This window comes from Euleptes europaea, chromosome 2 (genome assembly GCF_029931775.1).
Source record: "Euleptes europaea isolate rEulEur1 chromosome 2, rEulEur1.hap1, whole genome shotgun sequence".
Classification (NCBI taxonomy): domain Eukaryota; kingdom Metazoa; phylum Chordata; class Lepidosauria; order Squamata; family Sphaerodactylidae; genus Euleptes; species Euleptes europaea.
Window position 1 is genome coordinate 37,878,269 of NC_079313.1, and position 24,448 is coordinate 37,902,716.

General features: G+C 42.6%; 1 protein-coding gene across 1 annotated transcript in view; it reads left to right on the forward strand.

Moving 5' to 3' along the window:
• The window catches only part of CLCC1 (chloride channel CLIC like 1), a 47,282-nt gene that overhangs the window by 8,340 nt on the left and 14,494 nt on the right, over window positions 1-24,448 (forward strand). Inside the window, exons 4-11 of the mRNA XM_056844151.1 lie at window positions 720-941; window positions 2,177-2,317; window positions 8,476-8,569; window positions 12,327-12,424; window positions 12,520-12,666; window positions 21,326-21,655; window positions 22,079-22,147; window positions 23,351-23,632. Of these exons, the coding sequence (XP_056700129.1) occupies window positions 720-941; window positions 2,177-2,317; window positions 8,476-8,569; window positions 12,327-12,424; window positions 12,520-12,666; window positions 21,326-21,655; window positions 22,079-22,147; window positions 23,351-23,632 (1,383 nt within the window). The remainder of the gene's footprint in view (window positions 1-719; window positions 942-2,176; window positions 2,318-8,475; window positions 8,570-12,326; window positions 12,425-12,519; window positions 12,667-21,325; window positions 21,656-22,078; window positions 22,148-23,350; window positions 23,633-24,448) is intronic.

The following is a 24,448-nucleotide window of genomic DNA, read 5'->3' on the forward strand; positions in this document are numbered from 1 at the left end:
TTTAAAGCCCATTCCTAAAACTTCCTGTGCAAGCAGTATATCAGATGTGAGGATGAGGCATAATAATCCACCAAATGTATTTGGTGTGGTAGAAGCACTTTGCCTGTCATATGATATAGTGCTGATGCTGTAAAGACATCCACTGTTCCACCTATGATAATTCTTTTTCATTGGTGTGCTTCTGTTTCTTTATATTATCTGTTCAACTGCTTCTTTTCATTGTTATGCTGCTGCTGCTTTTGGTGCTTGTGCTTTTCTAGATTATTTATATTACTTTTTATTGTTAAAGGATTTTATGGTTAACTTTGGCTGTTTGATTATTAGGTGATTCTATTAGGTGAGCCCAGCTTGCTGGGAAAGGGCTGGGTATAAATCAAATAAATAAAAACAAATATTGTATGAGTTATGTTGTTGCATACATAGTTATGGAGAGATGGTACATAAATATTTTAAATAAAATAATAAATAGGTCAATTTGTCTTTGACTTTGTGTTGAACTGTAGAAACAACCGATATAATTATACTTCCAACAGTGCAGACAGTCCTTGCACTGGAATTCTTTGTCCATTCCAAGCATTACTATAGCGATCAATCAACATTTTGCATGAACACAGAAACTTGCCAGCATTGATTAACTATCAGAACTCCTTTAATTGTATTATTTGCCTTTGTAAAACTGTCCGCTAAAAAGTTGACTTTTTATTGTTCTTCCACTTCAGCCTGATGATAATATTGGAGATATGCATTACGATGCTGAGATCATTCTCACTAAACAGACATTGAATGAAATCAACAGATTTCTTAATGAAGAAGGCTGGAAATCAGCTGCTTTGGATGATGCACTTAGTGATATTCTGATTAATTTTAAGCATCATGATTATGAGGCTTGGAAATGGAAGTTTGAGGATGTGTTTGGAGTTGATCCCTACAATATCTTCATGGTGAGTGGATTTTTGTGTAATACTAAGGTGTAATAAGGTGTTCTACTAGTAGAACTGTCATGTCAGGAGTAAAAGAGCAAATCATGCTTTGGTTGTTCAAATCAGCTATTCCTTCAGGAAACAATGAGTGAAGAACGTATAATTTTTACCAAATATAGTCCATCAACTATGTGTGGTATCCTGCTACAGGCTCACTTAACAATCAGTCATGTGCAAAGCTGCTCCCGCCCCATGATTTCTGTGGGCTTAGGCTGGGGTAACTAAATAGGATTGCACTGGAAACTTGTTAAGAATGCAACATTAGAAATTTGTCAAAGTACATGATAGACTATACAATGCATAACTGATAGGCTGAGTTAGCTTGGCAGGTCAGAAGCTGCAATAAGTTGTACCTGTTTAAACTCACTAACATTTGCCTGTCGTCAGGATCTTCTAAAGGAAGAATTATTGCTGTTAGAATAAATGGCAGGTGCTCACCTACCTGAGTAATAGTAAAATTTGTAAAATAGTAAAATTAACTTCACCAAGTTGATTCTAATTCTAGAGATCTGTTTATTTAGATCAGTAGTTCCCAACCTTTTTTTGACCAGGGACCACTAGGACTTTTTTGTTCGGAGCAGGGACCCCAAGGGGACCTCAAAATAAAAATTTGAGAATTTGAAAATAAACTTTAATCATAACTGTTAGTTAAACATTAAACTTAGAATAATATTTGAATATATTTTTTTATAATAGAGAACTTTTAATTGAAAATATTAATTTATTATGGGTTTATAACTTTGTTTCACAGACCTTAATTTAGTTCTCGCGGACCCCTGGGGGTCCACAGACCCCCGGTTGGGAACCAGTGATTTAGATAATTATCCCTGCTTTTCATCCTAAAGTGGTTTACAAAATTATTCTGCCCGCCTGCATTTTATATTCATGACAATTCTGTGAGGTTGGTTAGGCTGAGAGGCAATGACTGGCTCAAGGTTACTCACCAAGCTTCCATGGAAGAGTGGGGATTCATACTTGGTTCTCCTGAGTCCTAATCCAAAATTCTAACCACTACACACTGTGCTGACCTATATAGTATGCATATGACTGCAAGCAGAAGCTGAATTTTGAAAATGAATCATGTATTTTAATATGATTTTCTAAAAAAGGGAGGTTTTTTTCAGGAGGTTGACTATTGGAGTTTTTCAAGACTTTGCAACTCTCATACCTTTTTTTTAATTTCCTGTTTTCCCAAGGTACTTCTGTGTTTAGTGTGCCTTGCAGTAATCGTTGCTACAGAACTCTGGACACGCATAGGGTGGCTGACACAACTAAAACGTGTTTTATTCATAAGTTTTCTTATCAGTTTTGGATGGAACTGGATGTACTTATATAAGGTAAATAATATTAGGAGGGAAGGGCAAGATGGGTATTTATTTTCTCTGGAAATATACTATTTATAAGTTGAAGTCGCTACTTATTCATTCCCTATCAACCTCAATAGAACATAAGACTTCCACGCTTGTTATTGTTAAAGTAGAAAACTTTACCTCTTGCTGCCCTGTACAATTTGGCCTTGATCCAGATCTAAACATTGTTTGTGCACAAGCATACTTGTTTTCTGTACAGACCTTTCAAAACTTAGTATGGTTGACACGTTATTTAATTTTGCTTGATCACATTGCACAGTAGGTATAAATGTTTTCCATCCAGTATGCAAGTCTTCCATAAATGTGTGCTGTACTGGTTCAATAGGCCAACTTGTATAATGATGGAAAGCAGCCACTGCACAATCACTGTTGTTGGGACACCCCCTGCAGTCTTGTAGCATTGCCTTTGCTCTACCTGTTTGAAGTAACTGAAGGTTTACCCAGCTTTGAATGTGACGCAAGTGCAGTCTGCCTTAAATAATTGTATATTTTAATTGTGGAGATAGTACATTCCTGCTGCACTGAAAGACAGTGATCAGTATTTCTCACTCTGAGGGAAGGGCATCTTGAAGGACTGGATGATTCCTGTCAGTTGCTATTGGAGGCAGGACTAAAGTTTCTACTTTCTGCCTCCCTGGTGGGAAATGCCTGATGCTTCCAGTTTCCCTCCTACCTTGCTGGGGTGAGCACCTTCACAGCCTTGCTCAGCTGTGAATTGATTGGCCTACAGAATACTTCATTTCTCTAACTTGGATTTCTACACCTAACTATACTATTTCTTCTTATCTAAATTACCTATCTATTCTAGCTTCCTTTCTATAGTCTTAGCCGGTTCTGGGCGACTTTTCCCCTCTGCTTGCTTCTCTTCCTTAGGGAGAGTTTCTCGGCAGCCAAGATGTCCGATGCAGCGCTGAGGGGAGAAGACAGTGGATTTCTATCTGAAGGAGTTTATAACTTTGCTCTTCATCCCCAGGCCAGAACGGCCTTTACTGAGCCCTCTTGTCAGCTGCTCCCGCAGTCAAACAGAGCAGGCTGAAGCAGCCGAGGCAGGCGCACCTAAATGACATCTCCCCAAGGTGCCTCATAGAAAAGGTGTGAAAAAGCCATGGCCCAACAAGATAGGCTCCATGGCAACTGCAGTAGCTTCCAACAGCGTTTCTGGTGCTCAGCAAGCTGAGAGAGATGATTCTTTGCTCCATACTCGATAAAGAGAGAAGCCATCAGATGGTAATGTACCCCCCTTGGCTGAAGATGCGGGTGGCAAGCCCCTACTCATGAGGAGGTAGCGGCTATGATTAGCAGGGCTCTAAAGGAGCAGTTCCAGGCTCTACAGGCTACCCTTTCCTCTCCTGTCCCACTGGGTCATGTGGTTTCACCTGGCAGTTCACTTTCCCATTCTCAGGCACCTATGGAGCATTTTCAAGAGGCACTCTGTTGTAGCCATGGGTCCGCTGGAAGACAATGGCCCACTGAGGCAGCTATGAAGTCTACTCCCATCCTGAGTGTCGCCATAGGGAAGACTATACCTCATTTTACCTTGATTCGGATGAAAAGGAGAGAGAGGAAGGGAAATTCGTTTCTGACGAGGAAGCCCCTGTAGAAGAGCAACAGCCAAGGCTCTTCTCATCAGACAACTACCAATGTTTGCTATCTAAGGTCCTGATCACCCTAAATTTATCAGAGGAGTCTGATCCTTCTGATGAGGCTAAACCAGAATCCAGACCCAAGGTTCTAAAGACTTTTTTCCAAGGTTTGGCACCCAGAATAGGAAGGTTCCTTTACCAGAATACTTTGAAAGGGTCATTAGGGCAGAATGGGAAAAGCCTATTGCCAACCCGCAATTCCTGACCAGCATATATATGACATGGCTTCATATGCTTCAGCTTCCTGTAGTAGATGCTCCAGTGGCTGCTTTACAGTCCTCTGATCTGCTGTTAGAGTATTGGTTAGGCTCCATTAGGGACCAACTAGATAGAAAGGCAGAGTTTCTCTCTAGTTATGTTCATGAAGCATCGTTGTTGGCCATACAAGCCATTGCCTCTGTGGCCATTATTGGCAGAGCTTCTATTGTTTGATCCAGAAAGATTTCACAGTTTATAGGAGGGTCAAAGACGGCTTGGGAAAGGTACTAAAAGCATCTTCTTAGTCAATACCTCACTAGATGTCCTTACCTTCTCAGCCCACTCACTAGTGCCTAATACAAGCATTCATACTGCATTCTGGCTGAGGGCCTGGCAGGCTGATGTTAGATCGAAATCCATACTTTTGGCATACTCATTCCAAGGGAGTAGGCTTTTTTGGTGATAGGCTTGATAAGATGCTTGCTTGCTGAAACCAAGGATAAGAAACACATGATGCCAAAACCCAATAAGTGGGACAACAAGAGTTACTCAACCATCCAGTCCTTTCGTTCACAACATACCCTACCTGGGTTCAGGTTGGATCAGAGATGCTGTTCCTGGTCAAATACCAAAGGTTCCTTTCAGCACCCTGGCCATTTCAACCACAACAATTCTGAAACGACAAGGGTGAGAAGTTCACCAAGGCCGGCAAAAGTGATTCCAGGCCCCCTGCAGTGGGCGGGGGGGACTGTTGCAGCACTTCTTTCCATAATGGATCCAGTCTCATCCGGACACCTGGGTGCTGCAGATTATAGAACAAGGTTACTGCATTGAGTTCAAAAGCAGGCCTCCAGATAATTTTGTTCCTTCACCAAGGTCTTCAAGAACTGACAAGCAGGCAAAAATCTTGAGCCATACAGATCAGTGCCATGGAGCCTGTCCATAGAGCCATCGGAAGAATGGTCCACAGGGGTATACTCGATATTCGTGACAGTTCCCAAAAAGAATGGGGACTGGCATGCTATCCTAGATCTGAAGCATGTAAACAGATATGTTGAGACAAAAAACTTCAGGATGACCCCGGGTAATTCGTTACCTTCATAGATCTCACTGAAACCGATCTACACGTGCCCATACATCATGCACACTGCAGATTTCTTCGGTTTGCCTACTAGGACCAGCACTTACAATTCAAGGCACTGCCCTTCGGTCTGGCCTTGGCACCGAGGGTCTTCACAAAGGTCCCGGTAACTCTAGTGGCTCTGCTGAGAAGGGAAGAGATTCAAGTCTATCCCTATCTCAGTGATATCCTCATTTTCACTCCCCCCAAGCAGATGTAGATTGAACACACCTACAGGGTTCTGCAGGTCTCGGAAAGTCAAGGCTACCTTGTCAACTGGAAAAAGAGCAACCTCTTGCCCCAACAGAGAATCCAGTACTTGGGGTTCATCATAGACACTATTTCCAACATGTCCCTTTTGGAGATCATGGCAACCAAACTTTTCCGACTAGCAAACGCAACTGCCTAAGCCAAGAAATCTTGACTCATGGCCCTAGTGCGCCTGCAGGGTCTTATGATTTCATGTATCAGCTCAATGCCCTGGGTGCGATTCCACGCCAAACCACATCAGTGGCTCCTGCACCCTGACTAGCTCTCCATCTTCCTCAAGAACAACAAACACATGCAACTAATGCTGAAGGTGAGAAAAAGTTTAAGGTGGTGGTCCAGGATGGACAATCTCATCAAGGGCAAGGCATGCCTGCACGAGGAACCAACTCAAATCTTTACGGACATAAGCCTCGAAGGATGGGGAAGCACCATCGGGGAGTATATTGCTCAAGGCTTATGGCTGCCAGGGAAAAGAGATCTCCACATCAATCTCCTGGAACTAAGAGCGATATATCTGGCTCTCCTAGAGTTCCAGTCAGTCGTACAAGACCAGTACATATTAATCAGACCAGCACATATTAATCAGAAACAGTGTTTCTGCGAAGGCCCACCTGAACAAACAGGGAGGGTCCAAGTCATCAGTCCTCTATCGAGAAGTGGAAAAGATCATTTCATGGGCAGAAACGCATCTGAAGTCCCTACATGCAGAAAATATCCAGAGAGCCACAAATATTCAGACCAATTGGTTGAGTCAGCGAACCATTGACGAGGGAGAGTCTCTAAGTGCACATGTCTTCCAGTTGGTGGTGAACAGGTTTGGGTTGCTGCAGGTGGACCTATTTGCACTGGCTCAGAACCATCAGCTCCCTCGCTGCTTCACCAGGTTCTTCCATCCAAAGGCGGAGAGGATCGACGCTCTTCTGTCACCTTGGTCATTGGGAATCCTTTATGCCTTCCCTCCACTTCTGATCCTGCCAAAAGTCCTGAGAAAGATCCGGCTTGAGAAGGCAGAAGTCATCCTGATTGCTCTGGATTGACCTTGCAGACTTTGGTACCCTGTCTTGATGGAAATGTCAGTACAGGAACCCTGACACCTTCCAGTACTGCGAGATATTACTCACCAAGGCTTGATTCTCCATCCAGACCCAGTCTGGTTCAAGTTGACTGCCAGGAGAGTGAAAGGAAGGGGTTACTAAATCTGGGTCTAGAGGTCGACGTAGTCAATAACATCCTAGAGGCCAGATATCCTTCAACCAATAGGCTATACAACTACTCTTGGAAGACATTTGTCTGGTGGTGTAGGAGAAAGGTTGTGGATCCTATGTTTCCAGGTTTGCCTCAATTACTTGCCTTCCTACAAGACTGGGTGCATCAGAACCTAAAGGTTTCCACCCTCTGAAAGCAGGTTGCAGCTATCTCGACGGTCATACCTACCTTAGAGGGATACCCTTTGTCCAAACATCCTCATGTGAGGGCGTTTCTAAAGGGAGCAGTCCAATCCACCCCTTCGGTCATCCACAGATTCCCTACGTGGCGTCTCAACGTGGTCCTGCTGGTGCTCACAAGAGCGCCTTTTGAACCATTCAGGGAAGTCCCTCTGCAATATTTGAGGATAAAGACATTATTTCTAATTGCCATAACCTCAGCCTGGAGGGTTTTGGAACTAGCAGCTCTTTCGATCCGGAACGGCCTCTGTGTGTTCCACAAAAACAAAGTGGTATTGTGCCCTGACCCCACTTTCATTCCAAAGGTAAATTCAACCTTCCATCAACAGCAGGAGATATATCTTCCCTCCTTTTGTCGAAATCCTAGTAACAAGGAGAAGGAGTGGCACACTCTGGACCTCCAGAGGGCACTCAGAATTTACATCTGTTGTACGGCATCTGTCAGAAACGCTGTCTACCTGTTTATCTTGCTGTCGGCACCTAGCAAGGACAATAGAATGTTTAGGCCAGCCTTGAGTTGCACCATCAAACAGTGCATCATTCAGGTATATAGAGCCATCAAGCTCATGATTCCTTCAGGCATTACCGTTCATTCTGTCCACAGTGCAGCCACCTCTGCGGCCTTCGACAGGCAAGTCTTGGTCAAAGAAATTTGCAGAGACATTTCCACAATTGTAAGGCACTATAGAATTAACACTTTTTCCTCTGCCAACGCAGCATTTGGTTGGAGAATATGGCAGAATGTGGTGGAAGAAGAAGGTGACTAGTTCCCACCCGAAAGAAGGTACAGCTCTTGGCCATCCCAACGCTTCAAGATGCCTTTCCCTCAGAGTGAGAACAGAACCTTGTTTACTCATCAAGGGTTCCTTCTGCTCTGAGGTAGAAGGGTGTATTGCCCACCTGAAGAAGATCAAGTCACAAGAAATACAGGGTGGCCACGGAAATAATGTGTACAGATGAAAGAGGAATCCACACAAGAGGAAGATGTTCAGAATCTTCCCTTTCTCTACCTACAGTTAACTTCACTCATCTGTATGTTTTCTTGTTTACCAATGTTAACAGACGGTTATACAAGTTATTACACAGTTTAGTTGCTCTGTCCTTACTTACCTTTGTATAGGTCTGCATCTCACGTCTCTGTTCAGCTCGGTTAGGGTGAAACTGGAAGCATCAGGCAATTCCCACTGAGGAGACAGGAAGTACAAACTTTAGCCCTGTCTCCTTTAGCAACTGATGGGAATCACCCAATTCTTCAAGATGCCCTTCTACCACAGAGCAAAAGGGACCCTTTCGGTGAGTAAACAAGGTTCTGTTTTGACCACTTCACCTTGGGTTCAAATCAGATCCAATAAAAACTGAAGTGTTTCCATCTTGAACCATTTTAAAAATAAAATAGTAAAATGAAATCATTTATTTTGATTTTAAAAAATAATTGAGGTTTGTTTGTAGGTAGCCTTTGCACAGCATCAGGCTGAAGTGGCAAAAATGGGGAACTTTGATAATGTGTGTGCTGAGAAAATACATTGGAGTGATGGCCTTTTTGGTAAGCTGTCTGGTTTTGATTTTGCTACCATACGTTTCCACATCAGATGTGTCCTATTTTAAAACCAGTACTTTTAAAAATTAGATATTGTACATTCCTGGTACTGCCAGTTGAGGCAGTTCTGCTATAATACTTTGTACCAACATTATCTGAAAACCCCCTATGTATTGTAGCACATCAAAATAGTTTATTGGAATATATCATATATGCAACTCGTTTGAAGACTATCTCTCATTCCTGTCAGTAGATTCATGATTGGCTTTGAATGAATTGTTTGCATTTTATATATGATCATTTGTAGTTACATCTTGAAATAATTTCAAAAACTATTTCATGGATGCAGCACAGTTTTCCAGGCCAAACAACACATTTGGCAGTAGACCCTAGTATGGGAACCAGCACCTCTGCTAAACTTCTGAATTGTGAGAGGAGAAGTTTTTAGGGCTATTGATTCGGTTGATCTCGAACTGGAAATCAGCCGAATCCAGTTTGATTCGTGTCTTCCAAGTTTGGGATGAACCGAAGGCAAAAACCACGGGAGATTCCCAAAGCCGAACTAAGCAGCTTCGGGAAAATGCTGATTAAATTCGGCGAGTTCGGGAGAATCCCCCACGCCTTCCTGCTTTCTTTGTTTCCATTTGAGTTAAGTTCTTTCTGCTGGCCAGGTCAGAAGTTCAAATCGTAAATTGCCCTTGAGGCTCGAGGGCAATTTACGATTTGAACTTCTTACCTGGCCAGCAGAAAGAACTTAATTCCCTGGTGTCTGTGTTCCTTCCATTTTGCTGCTGCCGCGATTCTAAACTGACCAGCCTGCTGGACTGGAATTGGATCTATCCAACTGGATTATAATTCTCTGACTGCTTGCTTCCTGTGGAAGAGAAGACATCCACAGTTTGACCCTATTATTTATTTCACTTTATTTGAGGCTTTTCTTTATAACTTTATTCCTGGAGTGTGGTGGGGGAGCAGATTCTGCTGTATTGATTTGGGGTAAGCACCAGGCTTCTGCCTGCCTGGCCTGGGTCTCTTCATTTTAAAGTTGGTGTTTGGGTTGGTGTTCTGTGATTTCTGGCCTGTGCTGCTGTTCCCAACTTCGGCTTTCTAATTCCTGCTGTGGCCTATAGTTGGCATAGGCCTTTACTGACTGAGACTCTGTTAAGCTTGGCCTGGCCTGGGGCTCTGTGCTTTGTATTTTTAAAAAAATTATTATCTGATAAGATTGGTGGGATTCTGCCTGGTTTCTAGCTGGGTGAGGTGACTTCACTGACAAGGGTTTTTTATTAACAGTCTCAGCTCCATAGACTTCTCAGCGTGGTTGTGCTTGTTGGTTGTTCTGCTTCTAGGTAGCTGCCTTGTTTGTGATGTTGTCTGGTGTTTAACTTTGTGTAAGGCTGCATTAGTTGTTAGGTAGGGTAGAAGAAAATGGGCTGGGAAAGTTTGAGGCTATGGTAGTTTTTTTTTCACAGGTCCTGGGGGGGGTGCTTTTTGCAGGTACCGGCCCCAAATTTTCAAGGTAGCTTGAAGGGACTCTCCTTGCAAGAACCCCCAGGTTTGGTGAGGATTGGGTCAGGGATTCTGGAATTATGGGGTCTGGAAGGGGGAGACCCCATTCCCCGTTAGAAAGCATTGGAAACGGCGCCAATGCTTTCTAATGGGGGAAAGGAGTTGCCCCCTTTCGAACCCCATAACTTCGGACCCCCGGACCCAATCCTCACTGAACTTGGGGGTTCTTGCAAGGAGAGTCCATTCAAGCTACCCTGAAAATGTGGTACCTCTACCTCAAAAAATGCCCCCCAGAGCCGCGGAAAGCCGCAAATGTGTTTACATTGTTTTAAATGGCTAAATTATTCGGGAATCCCGAATTTAAATCCAAATTCCTACCTATACCGATCTAAGGGAATTCAGGGTTCCCCGAATTAAAAAAGGCCATTTAAACCCAAATCCGAATTGTACCGAATTTCTTTTCCCAATAGGCCTAGAGGTTCTGAGCCAGTCCTCTAGCCACTCTTTCGCCTCTGTATCTTCCTTCCCCAGCTGCACTTTTCTAGCTGTAATACATTTATGTCTGGGAAACCTCCCTGTGGAAAAGCACACAGGAGAGCAATGGCAGGAGGAGAAAAAAGGGTTAAGTTCTACTTCAGAATTTACTTTCATGTTATAAGTCAGATGGAGACATGGGTTTTCAGACTTAAGTCTGCGACCTAATGTTTAGATTGACTTTTGAGGAAACTTTCATGAAACACTCATAGCTTTGCTGCTACCAGTTTATGTCATGTAACCCCTCTCATCCTCGCCCTTAAGACCATTTGTGACAGATTACCTGGGCACAAACAATTGGCCACTCTATTTCCTTGAAAAGTTGGGAAAGACTTTGGTCAAGAGACATGAAAAAGATTCTTTCCCAATCAATAAGAGAAAATATCTACAAAATGATTTACAGATGGTACTTGACACCGAAAAAATTGTCTGCAATGTACAGTACAATGTCACCAAACTGTTGGAAATGTCAGGATAAAGTTGGCTCATTTTATCATGTTTGGTGGCTTTGTGATAAAGCTAAAAACTTTTGGGATATGATATACAATGAGCAAAACATCCCTAAAACTCCAGAGATGATGTTGTTAAGCATTATATGGGACCACATTATAACACAACAGACTTTTTTACTCTATGCCACCACAGCTGCGAGAATGGTATACGCAGCTAAATGGAAAATGTCTGAAATACCGGACAGAACTGATTGGATTCATAAAATGTTTGAACTAGCAGAAATGCCAAATTGACTGAGTTAATAAATCAAAAAGATAATGATGAATTTAAGGATTGGGAGGTGTGGATTGTTTATTGCAAAAATGAACTTAATGTGCAAAATGTTAAAGGTTACAACTTAGACTAGGTTAATTTTCTTGTTTCTATTTTTCTTTTTTAATAACTGTAGAAGGTTTTACAAAAAAATTTTTTTTATAAAGAAGTAGAAAATAATTGCTAAGAGGATTATGAAGATAAGTTAGAGATAGAAGAAGGAAGAGGGGAAGTCAAAGCAGGGGAAGATAATTGTTATATATATGTTACTCTTAATTGAGAATTAGAAAAGATTGAAAGGTAATGTTAATTGATTGAATCGAATGTATGAAAAAAACAATAAAAAAATTTATTAAAAAAAAAAAGACCATTTGTGACAGACTTGGGTCACTGCTGAACAGCTGCAAAGTGGCTGGTCAGGGGTCACAGTTTCCAGCTGATGGAGCATATCCTTTCTGCCACTCTTCTCCTACAAGGTCGTTACCCACAACATGACAAACATGTATGGTATCCCAGCTAGGAGAAGGAGTTACTTATTTGTTGCAAATCATGCTTTCTGTACTATTGTTTTCTGCTGTAGTCAGCAATCTGGTTTCCATATTTCTGGTACTGTTCGTCTGACTCCCAGAATGCTGACTAGCAATTATGCTTTAAAATAGCCTCGGAGTTTATCTCATTATAATTCACCACAATTATTAGAAAATCCTTTCCTATTAAATATTTTTTCACTTCCTGTGACAATTATGTATTTACTACTGCCCCAGTACATCTGTCTCTGACATCTAATTCTATATTTAGATATTACCAAAATATCACTTCTCTAAAATCAAGTCTCTAAAATAGGCCTAAAGGTAATTAAATATTGACTGGTTTTAAAATAAATAATTTATCCCTGTAACTGAAATCATTGTTACTTTTGTGTATAGCTGTGTGATTTCTTGCTTTTCAACTATAGAATGGTTTAGAAGCTCATGGACATTCCAGGATGACCCTTGCCAAAAGTATTATGAAACCATATTAGTAAATCCTATTTGGCTGGTCCCTCCAACAAAGGTATATTCTGCATTTCTGACCAAGCTGTTTACATTTTTGTTTTCTAGTACAGCCATCAAAATAAATCTTGTTTTTATTCCTGTCTATTGTTTTAGGCTTTGGCTGTTACGTTTACCAATTTTGTAACAGAGCCATTGAAGCACATAGGGCAAGGAATTGGGGAATTTATTAGAGGACTCATGAAAGAGATCCCAGTGTTGCTACAGCTTCCAGTGCTAATCATTATTGCTGTTGCAGTTTTGGTATGTATATGCACACTCTCGCCTCCATGCAAATACAGATGCAAAATTGTGAAATTTGACAACAATTTGATATTAGCAAGTCTAAAGCTGAGTGTAATTCACCACTTACCTGTTCATCCAGAGTGAGCGGCTGAGGTGTCTAGGTGGGATCAGAAGGAGCATCGTATATCTTAGCTGGAGCTAGATAACAGATATGACTGAATGATAGCTTTGAAAATATAAAAAGGAAAGCAAACATTTTCCCATCACCCAAGCAGCACTGCTGCATCCTGAACTCTTTTTGATTGGCACACGTTAATCTTCATTCCATTTTAACACAGTTGTAAACTGCAGACTTTGGTTTTCTGTCATGCCTGCCACATGCTTTCTCCCTTCTCTCCTTTTTTTCTGATTAACATACAACTTGAAAGAGATTTGGTGAACTCATAGCTTGCTCACTCTTTCAAGTTGCTTTTAATAAAATATATGATACAGTTGCATTTGGATTTTTTTCTAATGTATAGCTACTTGCACTTTTGTTTTATTACTGTTGCCATCCCCTGCCTTTTAGAACAGACGAGGTAGCTGAGGCTGTATATTTCCAGCCCTGGAAAGAGGGTGCAGTGGCCAAGATAAGGAAGAAGTTAAAATGAATTTAAAAGGTTGCATTAAAGTCCTCAGTTTGTAGCTTTGGAATGCTTATAGTAACTTCTCAATTTCCTGAAGAAAAAATCCTAAAAGATGCTTCTTAAAGTACAAAAATGGATAAGAACATAATAAAAGCCATGCTGGATCAGACCAAGGTCCATCAAGTCCAGCAGTCTGTTAACACAGTGGCCAACCAGGTGCCTCTAGCAAGCCCACAAACAAGACAACTGCAGCAGCATTCTCCTGCCTGTGTTCCACAGTACCTAATACAGGGGTGTCAAACATGCTGCCTGCGAGCCGGATCCAGCCCCCAAAGGGCTTTTCTCCAGCCCATGAGCCAAGGCAGCCAGCCTCCCTCCCCCCCCCCTCTCTTTATGGGTTTCCAAGGTTGCAGCCCAGCCAGCGACTTCCTCCTGTCCTTTCCGGCCCGAGCAGCTCCGCATGCCACCGCCCTTTCATTCCCAGGCACTGCAAGCCCGGCACTCCCACCTCACCACCCACCTCCCTTTTCCTGGGTGCAGCAAGGGCCGAGCGGCCCAGTGTGCCTTCCCTCCCCACCCCAACTTCCCTTGCCGGGGCGCAGCGAGGGCCAAACGGCCCGGCGTGTCCACCCTCCCCACCCCACCTCCCTTTTCCCGGGTGCAGCGAGGGCAAATGGTCCAGCACGCCCTCCCGTGGCACCCCTTTTCACAGGCGCAGCGAGGGCCAAACAGCCCAGCAAGCCCACTCTCACCACCCCGCCTCTCTCGCCACGCTCGCCATCTTTCCTCCCCACCCTGTCTCGCCTTGCCCGGGTGCAGTGAGGGCCCGGTGGTCCCACCATCGCCACCCCGCCTCCCTTTTCCTGGGTGCAGTGAGGACCAAACGGTCCGGCTCGCCCTCCCCACCCCACCACCCCTTTTCACAGGCGCAGCAAGGGCCAAACAGCCCGGCAAGCCCACTTTCACCACCCCGCCTCCCTTTTCCCAGGCGCAGCGAGGGTCAAACAGCCCGGTGCACCCACTCTTGCCACCCTGCCTCCCTTTCCCCAGGTGCAGCAAGAGTCAAATGGCCCGGTCCGCTCTCCCTCCCCACCCCGCCTCCCTTTTCCGGGGCACAGCAAGGGCCAAGTGGCCCGGTGCACCCACTCTTGCCACCCTGCCTCCCTTTCCGCAGGCGCAGCAAGGGTCAAATGGCCCGGTGCGCTCTCCCCACCCCGCCTGGGTGCAGTGAGGGCCAAATGCGCCCACCCTCGCCACCCCGCCTCCCTTTTCCGGGGCGCAGCGAGGGCCAAGTGGCCCAGCGCACCCACCCTCGCCACCCCAACTTGCCTGTGTGACCACCCAGCCACCTCGCCCCATCTTTACTGAGCGCAGTGAGGCCAGAGCGGCCTGGTGAGCCTGCAGTAGGCTCACCAGCCAAGGCAGCTACCCCCAGAGCTTAAAATGTGAAAAAAGAATGGAGGGACTCGACATCCTAACTTTATAGAAGATTAGGCATTTTATGGTATGTATGTATTTTTTTATTTGTTACGCATAGTCGGCCCGACCAAGTGATATTTATGTTATATCCAGCCCTCCTCACAAATGAGTTTGACACCCCTGACCTAATATATTAGGCATGTTCCTCTGATCCTGGAGAGAATAGGTATGCATCATGACTAGTATCCATTTTAACTAATAGCCATGAATACTCATCTCCTCCATGAACATGTCTACTCCCCTATTAAAGCCTTCCAAATTGGCAGCCAATACCACATCCTGGGGCAAGGAGTTCCACAATTCAACTATGTGTTGTGTGAAGAAATACTTCCTTTTATCGGTTTTGAATCTCTCACCCTCCAGCTTCAGCAGATGACCCCACATTCTAGTATTATGAGAGAGGGAGAAAAGCTTCTCCCTGTCCACTCTTTCCATGCCATGCATAATTTATAGACCTCTATCATGTCTCCCCTTAACCGCCTTCTTTCCAAGCTAAACAGCCCTAAACCTTTTAACCACTCCTCATAGGGCAGTTGCTCTAATCCCCTGATCATTTTGGTTGCTCTTTTCTGCGCCTTCTCAAGCTCTGCAATATCCTTTTTTAGGTGTGGTGACCAGAACTGTACACAGTATTCCAAGTGTGGTCTCACCATAGATTTGTACAAGGGCAGTATGATAGTAGCAGTTTTATTCTCTATTCCTTGCCTAATTATGGCCAGCATGGAATTTGCCTTTTTCACAGCAGCTGCACACTGGGTTGACATCTCAATCGAGCGATCCACTACCACCCCAAGATCCCTTTCTTGGTCTGTCGTTGCTAGCACAGATCCCATCAGTCTATATGCTTATAGTTGGGATTGGGTTTTTTTTTGCCCCAATATGCATCACTTTACACGTGCTTACATTGAATCTCATATGCCATTTTAATGCCCACTCTTCCATTTTGTAGAGATCCTTTTGGAGCTCTTCACAGTCCGATTTTGTTTTAACCACCCTAAATATGGTTTAAATTGAATGCATTATGGCATTATGCAACTCTGAATGTCACCAAATTTGATATTTTGCCCCTTATTTGGTTAAGGAATGATTTAAAATGAATTATGACGCCATATTCCAATCAGATAGATATGAGGCTGATCTGAATTCCTACTGTGATTTTTATCATGTATGTTTTAAATTGTTAGCCACCTTGGTGGCCCTTGTAAAGGCAGAAAGGTAGGATACAAATACTGTAAATAAAATAAATAAATACTGACATACAGTGGAACTGTAGCAACACCATATAGGCTATTTAGGTAAGAAAGGTGATGAATGAAACTGGAAAACTGTAGAAAATCTCTGGGCAGGGAAATCTTGTTTAATTTAATGAGGAATAAAAAGAAAGCCTCTATGAAAATAAATATTGAAAGTCCTATTTATTTTTATAAGATTTTTATTTCGTTTCAAAGAAAATACAAACAAAATAGAATACATAGAAGAATACAAAAAACAACAACAAACCAACAATGCCATTCAATACAAACATAGAACAGAAAACTAAAAGAAACATGCTGCTTCTGGATGAACATATAGAATGTTGAAACCATTTCAATAATTTTCCCTTATTTTACAGTATTCTAGCTTCTTAATGTTAACTTCTCCAGTTTAAAGTTATATGTAATCATTTTCATTTTGTTTATGCACATTTTATGAAACATAAGAATAATATATTGTCGAAGGCTTTCACGGTCAGAGTTCATTGGTTCTTGTAGGTTATCCTGGCTGTGTAACTGTGGTCTTGGAATTTTCTTTCCTGACGTTTCGCCAGCAGCTGTGGCAGGCATCTTCAGAGTAGTAACACTGAAGGACAGTGCCTTATTTCACCATTGTTTGACCACAAGTTATTTCCTATGGGATCAAGAATTTTATGAACAGATTGATGGAGTAGCTATGGGAAGTCCACTCAGTCCAGTAATAGCAAATTTTTACATGGAATATTTTGAAAAGACAGCATTAGAATCGGCACCTTACAAACCTACAGTCTGGTTCAGATTCGTAGATGATACATTTACCATTTGGAGCCATGGTGAAGAAAAATTAATGGACTTTCTAAACCATCTTAATAATATCCATCCAAACATTCAGTTTACCATGGAAAAGGAAATTGAGGGTAAACTCCCATTTCTTGATACCCTTGTCATCCGTAAAACAAACTTTCAGTTAGGTCACAAGGTCTACCGGAAACCAACTCACACAGATCGCTACTTACACAAAAACTCCAACCACAACCCCCGACAAAAAAGAGGAATAATCAAAACATTAATGGACCGTGCAAGACGGATCTGTGAACCACAGTTTCTCAAGGAAGAAACTAATCATTTAAATCACGCACTGCTAGCAAACGGCTTTTCCAAGAATGAAATCAGAAGGGCCATTAAACCAAACAAAAATCAGAAAACTCAGGAAAAACAGTCTCCCATAGGAAAGGTATTCTTGCCATTTATTAAAGGAGTCACTGATAGGATGGAGAAACTTTTGAAAAAACATAACCTACAAACAGTGTTTAAACCCACCAAGAAAATACAACAAATGCTACGATCAGCAAAAGACAAAAGAGACCCCCTCACCTCTGCAGGAGTATATCGTATACCTTGCAGCTGTGGAGAAGTTTACATCGGGACCACAAAACGCAGCATACAAACAAGGATAAAAGAACATGAAAGATACTGCAGACTTGGCCAACCTGAGAAATCAGCAGTGGCTGAACATGGACTGACACAAACAGGACACAGGGTCTTATTCCAAGACTCTGAAAGACTGGACAATTCTACCAACTATTTTGTCAGATTGCACAGAGAAGCCATTGAAATTCATAAACATCAGCACAACTTTAACAGAAAAGAAGAGAGTTTAAGAATGAATAAGGCTTGGCTTCCTGCCCTGAAAAACCTCCAGACTAACAAAGGCTACAGTCAACAATAGCCATGCAGATTAGCTTTGGATTTCACACATTACCAGATCATTTCAGGATACAATGCTTCCATATTAACATACCACACTCTCATTAGTACATTATCTTGATACTTACAGGAAAATGATTAACACATTATGTCTGCAGGACAGTACTCAGCTCAAACCCAACCCCTCTCTGACTCTTCCTACACACTTGACACTGAGAGACACTGTCCTTCAGTGTTACTACTCTGAAGATGCCTGCCACAGCTGCTGGCGAAACGTCAGGAAAGAAAATTCCAAGACCACGGTTACACAGCCCGGATAACCTACAAGAACCAATAAGAATAATATAATTTCCAGTTCTTTTGGAACTCTTTGCTGGGTCTTTTATTCACTTGATTTGTCAACTTGGCCATCACTGCATACTCTGTTAATTTATCCTTCCATTCTTATACATCCAGGCAATCTTCTGTCTTCCACTTTGTAGCAATAACTATTCTTGGTGCCTTAATCATATATATGAACAACTCTTACGAGGATTTCACAATAGTGGTTGGTGCTATACCTAGCAACATGTTTTTAGGATCCATTTCAAATTTAACTTTAATTTTTTAAAATTTCAATATGGACTTCACTCCAAACATTTTTAATCTTCTTGCATGACCACCATGTGTGAAAATAGTGCCATCTATCTACTTACACTTCCAGCAGTGTCCACTCGCCTCCATCTTCTGGATCTCCTTTGGTGCAGTGTACCAGCGAAAAAACATTTTATACCAATTTTCTCTTGATGCTTGATTTGCTGTAAATTTAATCACTTTAGTCCATAACTGCCCCCAGTGTTGCATTATTATCTCCTCTTTAAAGTTCTGCATCCATTTCACCATGCATGGTTTGACTGGCTTGGACTCAGTGTCATATTTAAGTAACAGTTTATAAATTCTGCATAAAAGATGATCTTTGTGTTTTATAATCATTTTTTCAAATTCTGTCATTTCTCTCATTTTGCTGGTTGACAAAGAATCTTTTCTTAATCTTGAGACTAATTGACAATATGTGAACCATTTAATATTTTCCCCGTCTTTAATCGTCTGCCATGTTTTGATTGCTCCATTTACATGAATTATGTCCTGATATGTTATATAAATATAGAGTTTTCTTTCTGAACAGTCATAATATGCCTCTGTTGGAGACATTAATGGTGATGGTGTCGGGCTCAGTCTCTTTATTTATTGCCCATATCCTCAGTAGCCTGTCATTATTCAGTATCCTGACATGCCGAGACTCTGTGTTTTTTTCATCCAAATGAAGTCCTTTCATATCCGCCTTCTCCAACTCCATCAGTCTTGCTTCTGGGTTTTTGATCCAGTCTGATATCCATACCAATCTGGCTGCCAGATAATACAATTTCAAATTTGGTAAAGCCAGGCCACCGCTTCCTTTTTTATCCTGCAGTATTTTAAATCTGACTCTTGGTTTCATACCATTCCACATGAATTTAATTGTCGTTGCCAATTTTTCAGTCTTTTTTTTCAGATGAATTGGCAGCATTTGAAATAGGAAATTGAGTTTAGGCAAAACACTCATTTTTATTGTGGAAATTCTTCCCACCCATGAAATTTTTAATTTTGACCATCTCTCCAGATCCCTTTCAATTTCCCCTCATTGTTCTATAGTTATCTTTAAACAAAGGCTGTTACCGCACTTGTATTCCCAGCGATTTACCGTATTGTCCGGCGTATAAGACGACTGGGCGTATAAGACGACCCCCAACTTTTCCAGTTAAAATATAGAGTTTGGGATATACTCCTCCGCAGCCGAGGCCCGCCCCTCGCGCGCTCCCCTGCCGCCCCCCTTCGCTCGCCTTTTGCACAAGGGCCGGGAGCCGGGCGGGGGGAGGCAGCGCCTGTTCCTTGAAGAGCCCCGCCTGGGGAGTTGGTCACATTCTTGGCCGCGCTGCAAGAGAGGAGCCAGACGCACCAACGCGCAGGCGGGGAGGGAGGGAGGGAGGCAGGGGGGGCCGAGGAGGAGGAGCGCGCAGCCCCCCCGCCCGCATTCGCTCAGCCCCGAACCACCCTCAGTCTGGGCTGGAGCGCGGCGCGGCTGCAGTCGCGACGCCGGAGCGGGTGGGCAGGAGGCGGAGAAGGACGCGGGAAGAGTGGCCGCCCCGGCCAGCCAGCCGCCCGCCTGCCTGGTGCCGCCGCCGGAGCGCGGCTGAGCGCTTCCCTCCGTGCGCCCCGGCGCGCCTGGCTCCGACTCCCAGCCGGGCAGCGAGTGCCCTCGCCGGGCTCGCCTCCCCTCCCTCCTCCAGCGGACATACACAGAGCGGAGGCGGCTCCCCAGGCAGATTCTCCAGTCCGGCTCGGAAGTTTCAGCACCCGCCCTATAAGACGACACCTGGCGTAAAAGATGACCCCCAACTTTTGAGAAGATTTTCCTGGGTTAAAAAGTCGTCTTATACGCCAGACAATATGGTTTTAAGAGTTTGAAAATGCTATAAAAAATACTGTTCGCACTTTCTGTGTGTTCCCACCGATGTATTAAGAGTTTGAAAGCGTTATAAAAAATACTGTTCACACTTTGTTTGGCCCCTTTAGCTGTGAAGACGTCTTCCAACCCTTTATTAGCCGTGGTATCCAAAAACCCTTTTAAAGCGATGTTTTTATAACATTTTCAAACTCTTAATACATTGCTGGGAATACAAAGTGCGGTAACCCCCAAAGTTTTATTTTGTCCAGATATTTTTATTTCCAAATATTTTATTGCTTCATCTGTCACCTTGAATCCTGTGATTCATCCAATCGCATTTTCTTTTTGTCTCGAAAGGTGTCTTAAAATTATTTTCATTTTTTGTTAATTTTATGTCCAGAATATTGCCCAAATTTTTCAGTTTGAATTCTTCTCCTTCTACCTGCAAGCGTTTAATTCTAAGATCTCTCCTTATCCTTTTTGCTAGCACTTGTTCCCAGGTTCACTCCCCGGCTTCTCCAGTTAAAGGGACTAGGCAAGTCGGTGATGTGAAAGACCTCTGCCTGAGACCCTGGACAGTGGCTGCCGGTCTGACTAGACAATACTGACTTTGATGGACCGAGGGTCTTATTCAGTATAAGGCAGCTTCATGTGTTCACTAGATTAAATAATAATGATGATAGTGGACAACCTTGTCTTGTGTCTTTATCAATCTGTAACCCTTCTATCAATTTTCCATTAATCAAAATCCTTGCTTTTTGTTTTGTATAAATACTCTGGATCCACTTTAGAAAATGCTCATCCCAATCTAACGATTTTAATGTTTTTTATTAAAAACATCCAGGAAATATTGTCAAAGGTTTTCTATGCATCGAGGAATATAAATGCTGCTTTCTTGCCCTTATTTTTAACAAATTCTAATGCATTTAATACAAAACAAATACTGTCTTTCATTTGCCTTTTTAGTACAAACCCAGTTTGGTCTGGGTGTATTTATTACTTTATACTGTTCTTAAGTATTTTACTTTATTTATAATCTTCTTACATTTTGTTTTCTCAACAAAATAAATAAGACTTTCAATCTAAAGATTGTAAAAAGGAGGAATAGCAACTAAAAGTGGATGTCTTAGTACTTACAGGGTGTTTACACAGAGATATGTCTGTTACAGAGTTTCTGCTATGGGGCAGGAAGATCAGTTACTTCATTAAGGCAGTTAACCTACCAAGAGAGACAGGAGCCTCCTTCACTTCCACCAAGCAACTCGAAAAGACAGGAACCTATAGTATATCACCAACCAAATGGAGCAGACAGTAGAGTCAACTACTCTGTGGGGTGTATTGACTGCATCAATAGAGGGCCTTTTGACAGAGGAGATGCTTCGAAAGCAAGAAACGAATGCCAAAAATCTCAAGAAGGCAGCAAAAGCAACATTGACATTTTGCGAGCATGCGATGTGCTTGATACGCCACTTGAAGAGCATCCCAAAGTGGCAACCAAGGTAAGTGGGGGGAAATAATATGCTTTCAGTAACATTAAACAGGTGATACATCAATTGGGTTAATAAGTAGTGCAAATTGGATTGTTTTTATTTTTTAAATTAATGGCCTGTTCCAAAGGAAGCCATAGAAAATGAATTTTTTAAAAACAATCATCCACTTGAAAGTATTTTTCTCATGAAAAGGGGCAATATGTAGGTCAGCATTTCAGCATGGTATTCCTAAGGGGAATGAACATCTTAACAGTTAAAATATCATTTTGTGGGGCTGGAGTGCATTCAGCTTACTTCTACAAAAGCTTCTCTAGGATTGCATGATGAAAAAACTTGTAGCCTGATACTATGCATGCTTAACTCAATGTTTTTAATGGGAGTTATCCCTAAGTACACATGCACTATTTCATTTAAATTTACCTTATGTTTTAGAGTAACCTGTCTTTAGAAGAAGATAAGTTGCAAGTAAAACCAGAAAAAAAAGACCGTGATGACCATGGGGTAAGCTGAACAGAGATATAGAGTACTGGCTTGTAGAAAACTTGTGTTTCATATGAAAGTAAATTGAATGTTGTCATGCTTTCTGTAATTTCCTTCCTATCCTTTTGCAAAATTGTTAAAATAACTCCAATCATTATTATAGCTAGTTATGTTATAAAAAATGGGTTAAATTTACTTTTAGAGGGATGCTGATCTCATTCTTGGACTCTTGACAGAATCTGAAGATATCTCTTTCCCATACGGCTTTTAGGTTTGTTTTTCTGTGTACTGAAGTAGAGTGGAGGCTTGCTGAATGTCAGGCAGCCTATACCTGGGGTGGGTGGGTGTAGGGTGGATATGCAGCGGCTGGGAGTGGTGAAGCCACGTCGCCTCCTCAGAGGCTTCCTGACTGCAAAACAAAAATAAAGGGGGGGGGATGGAAAAGGCAAAAAAAAAAATCCCCCGTAGAAAACAATGGGGCTGCACTACCAAAAAAAGGTGGTATAGCAACACTGCAGCAGCAAGAGGTGTTCCTGGGCTGAAAAGGGACTGGAAGCTGACTAATGTCAGCTTCCCCCCCCCCCCAGGAATGCCCCCGCCACACCAGCATGGGCTTTCCCTTCCGGGAATTCCCTGCTGCCATGGCTGCACTGGCGGTGGAAGCTGGCCTGGCTCCCTGGCATGTTTGCCTCTGCGCCAGCATAGGTGTCACTTGGTGCCATGGTAAAGTGGCACAGAGACTGGCACGGGGTCGTGCCGGTTTCTAAGGAGCTTCAACCCCCCCACCAGGATTGAAGCAGTAGACTGCCCTGTTTTATATCATGTTTTAGGCTGTTTCTGTTTTTATTTAAAATGTTGTGTTACCCTGCTGCTTTATATATTGGTGAATTTATAATTTTAGCCGATTGTTCTTCACTATCTGCAACTTTTAGCTATAGTTACAGGATTTGTTGGTTTTATAGGATTCTAGTTTACCTTTCTTATTTGAAGCCATCCGGGGTACTCCTTTAGTAGAAATGCAGGATAATAAAATTGCTTAATAATAATAAATGATAAACTGACTGCTGATTATTTGCTGATACCCCATTTGCAGTGTCATTGTATACAGCAGTATTCCAGTTTTAACCACAACAACAACGTAGGATTGCACTGTTAGTATTTTTCTGATGTCTGGTGATATTGTTTATTCCATTATATGGTTCACTAATATTTCACTTTTTACAGATTGGACTGTATAGCAAACCAATGGTTCAGACTGACAGAGTACAGAAAAACAGCACAGGTCAAAGCCTAGGTGAAATAAACATAGCTGAACCAACGAGACCATGCCATGCACAAGAACCTCCAAATTGCAATGAAGAGGAAGCAAAGTATAACTCTACAGAGGATAAGAAAGTGAAGCAAGATGCTCTGGAGACAATAGAAGGATTTGAGAAGAGGAATGAAAGTATCTCATGTGAATTAAAGGAACCCTCACAGAAGATTACAGAAAATTTGAGCTTCACTGTAAGTCTTGTTTATAATCTCCCTTACATATTGCAGGATCATGACGTTCAGCTCAACTGATTCAGTCTTTATTGAGGTACTGTAGCTGTTAGGAGCACAAACATACAGGCCTTTCCCTCTTGGTACAAAGGTTGGAAAGATCCATACAGTGCCCACAAAGCAAGGGGTTAATCACTTATTTTAAATCTGATACTCTGGGAGTAATAAATACCTGAAATGTTCTAGGCTATACAATTTTGGTCAATCTTAAGACAAAAGAGAATGTTGCAAGGGTTGCTGTCTTTGCAACCAGACGTACAGAAATTTTCAAAAGCTATATTAAAAGAAAGTTAGAAATGATACATTCTTGTTTTCTCTAGGTTAGAGGTCTCAAGTTCTTTTTACTTCTTAGTGCTCTTTCTATAGAGAGAAGAGTGATATTAGATAAACGTCATTTGCTGCTTATTTCTGACAGGTTCAAAGTCTGTTGCACTAAATTGGGTATGCTCCAGGCTAGTCTGAGCTAATCAAAAAACAGAGTTGCACTTACCTGTAACTTCTGTTCGTCGAGTTGTCTTCTGTGCAGACACACATTGGGACTGCGCATGCGCAGGCCAGCCACCGGAACGACTTCTCATAGCTTCTGTATGGTAGATAGGGGGCGCCGTCCTCTCCACGCATGCGTCAGCTTTCCCGCCCAAGCGATGCGACGTTGGAGGGCGCCGCCCCCTTTCCCTCAGTTCTTTAGTCTGCCAGCCGCTACAAACTTCTGAAAACAAACACAAATACCATAAAGAGCTCATAGCGGGGCAGGAGGGAGGGATGTGTGCCTGCACA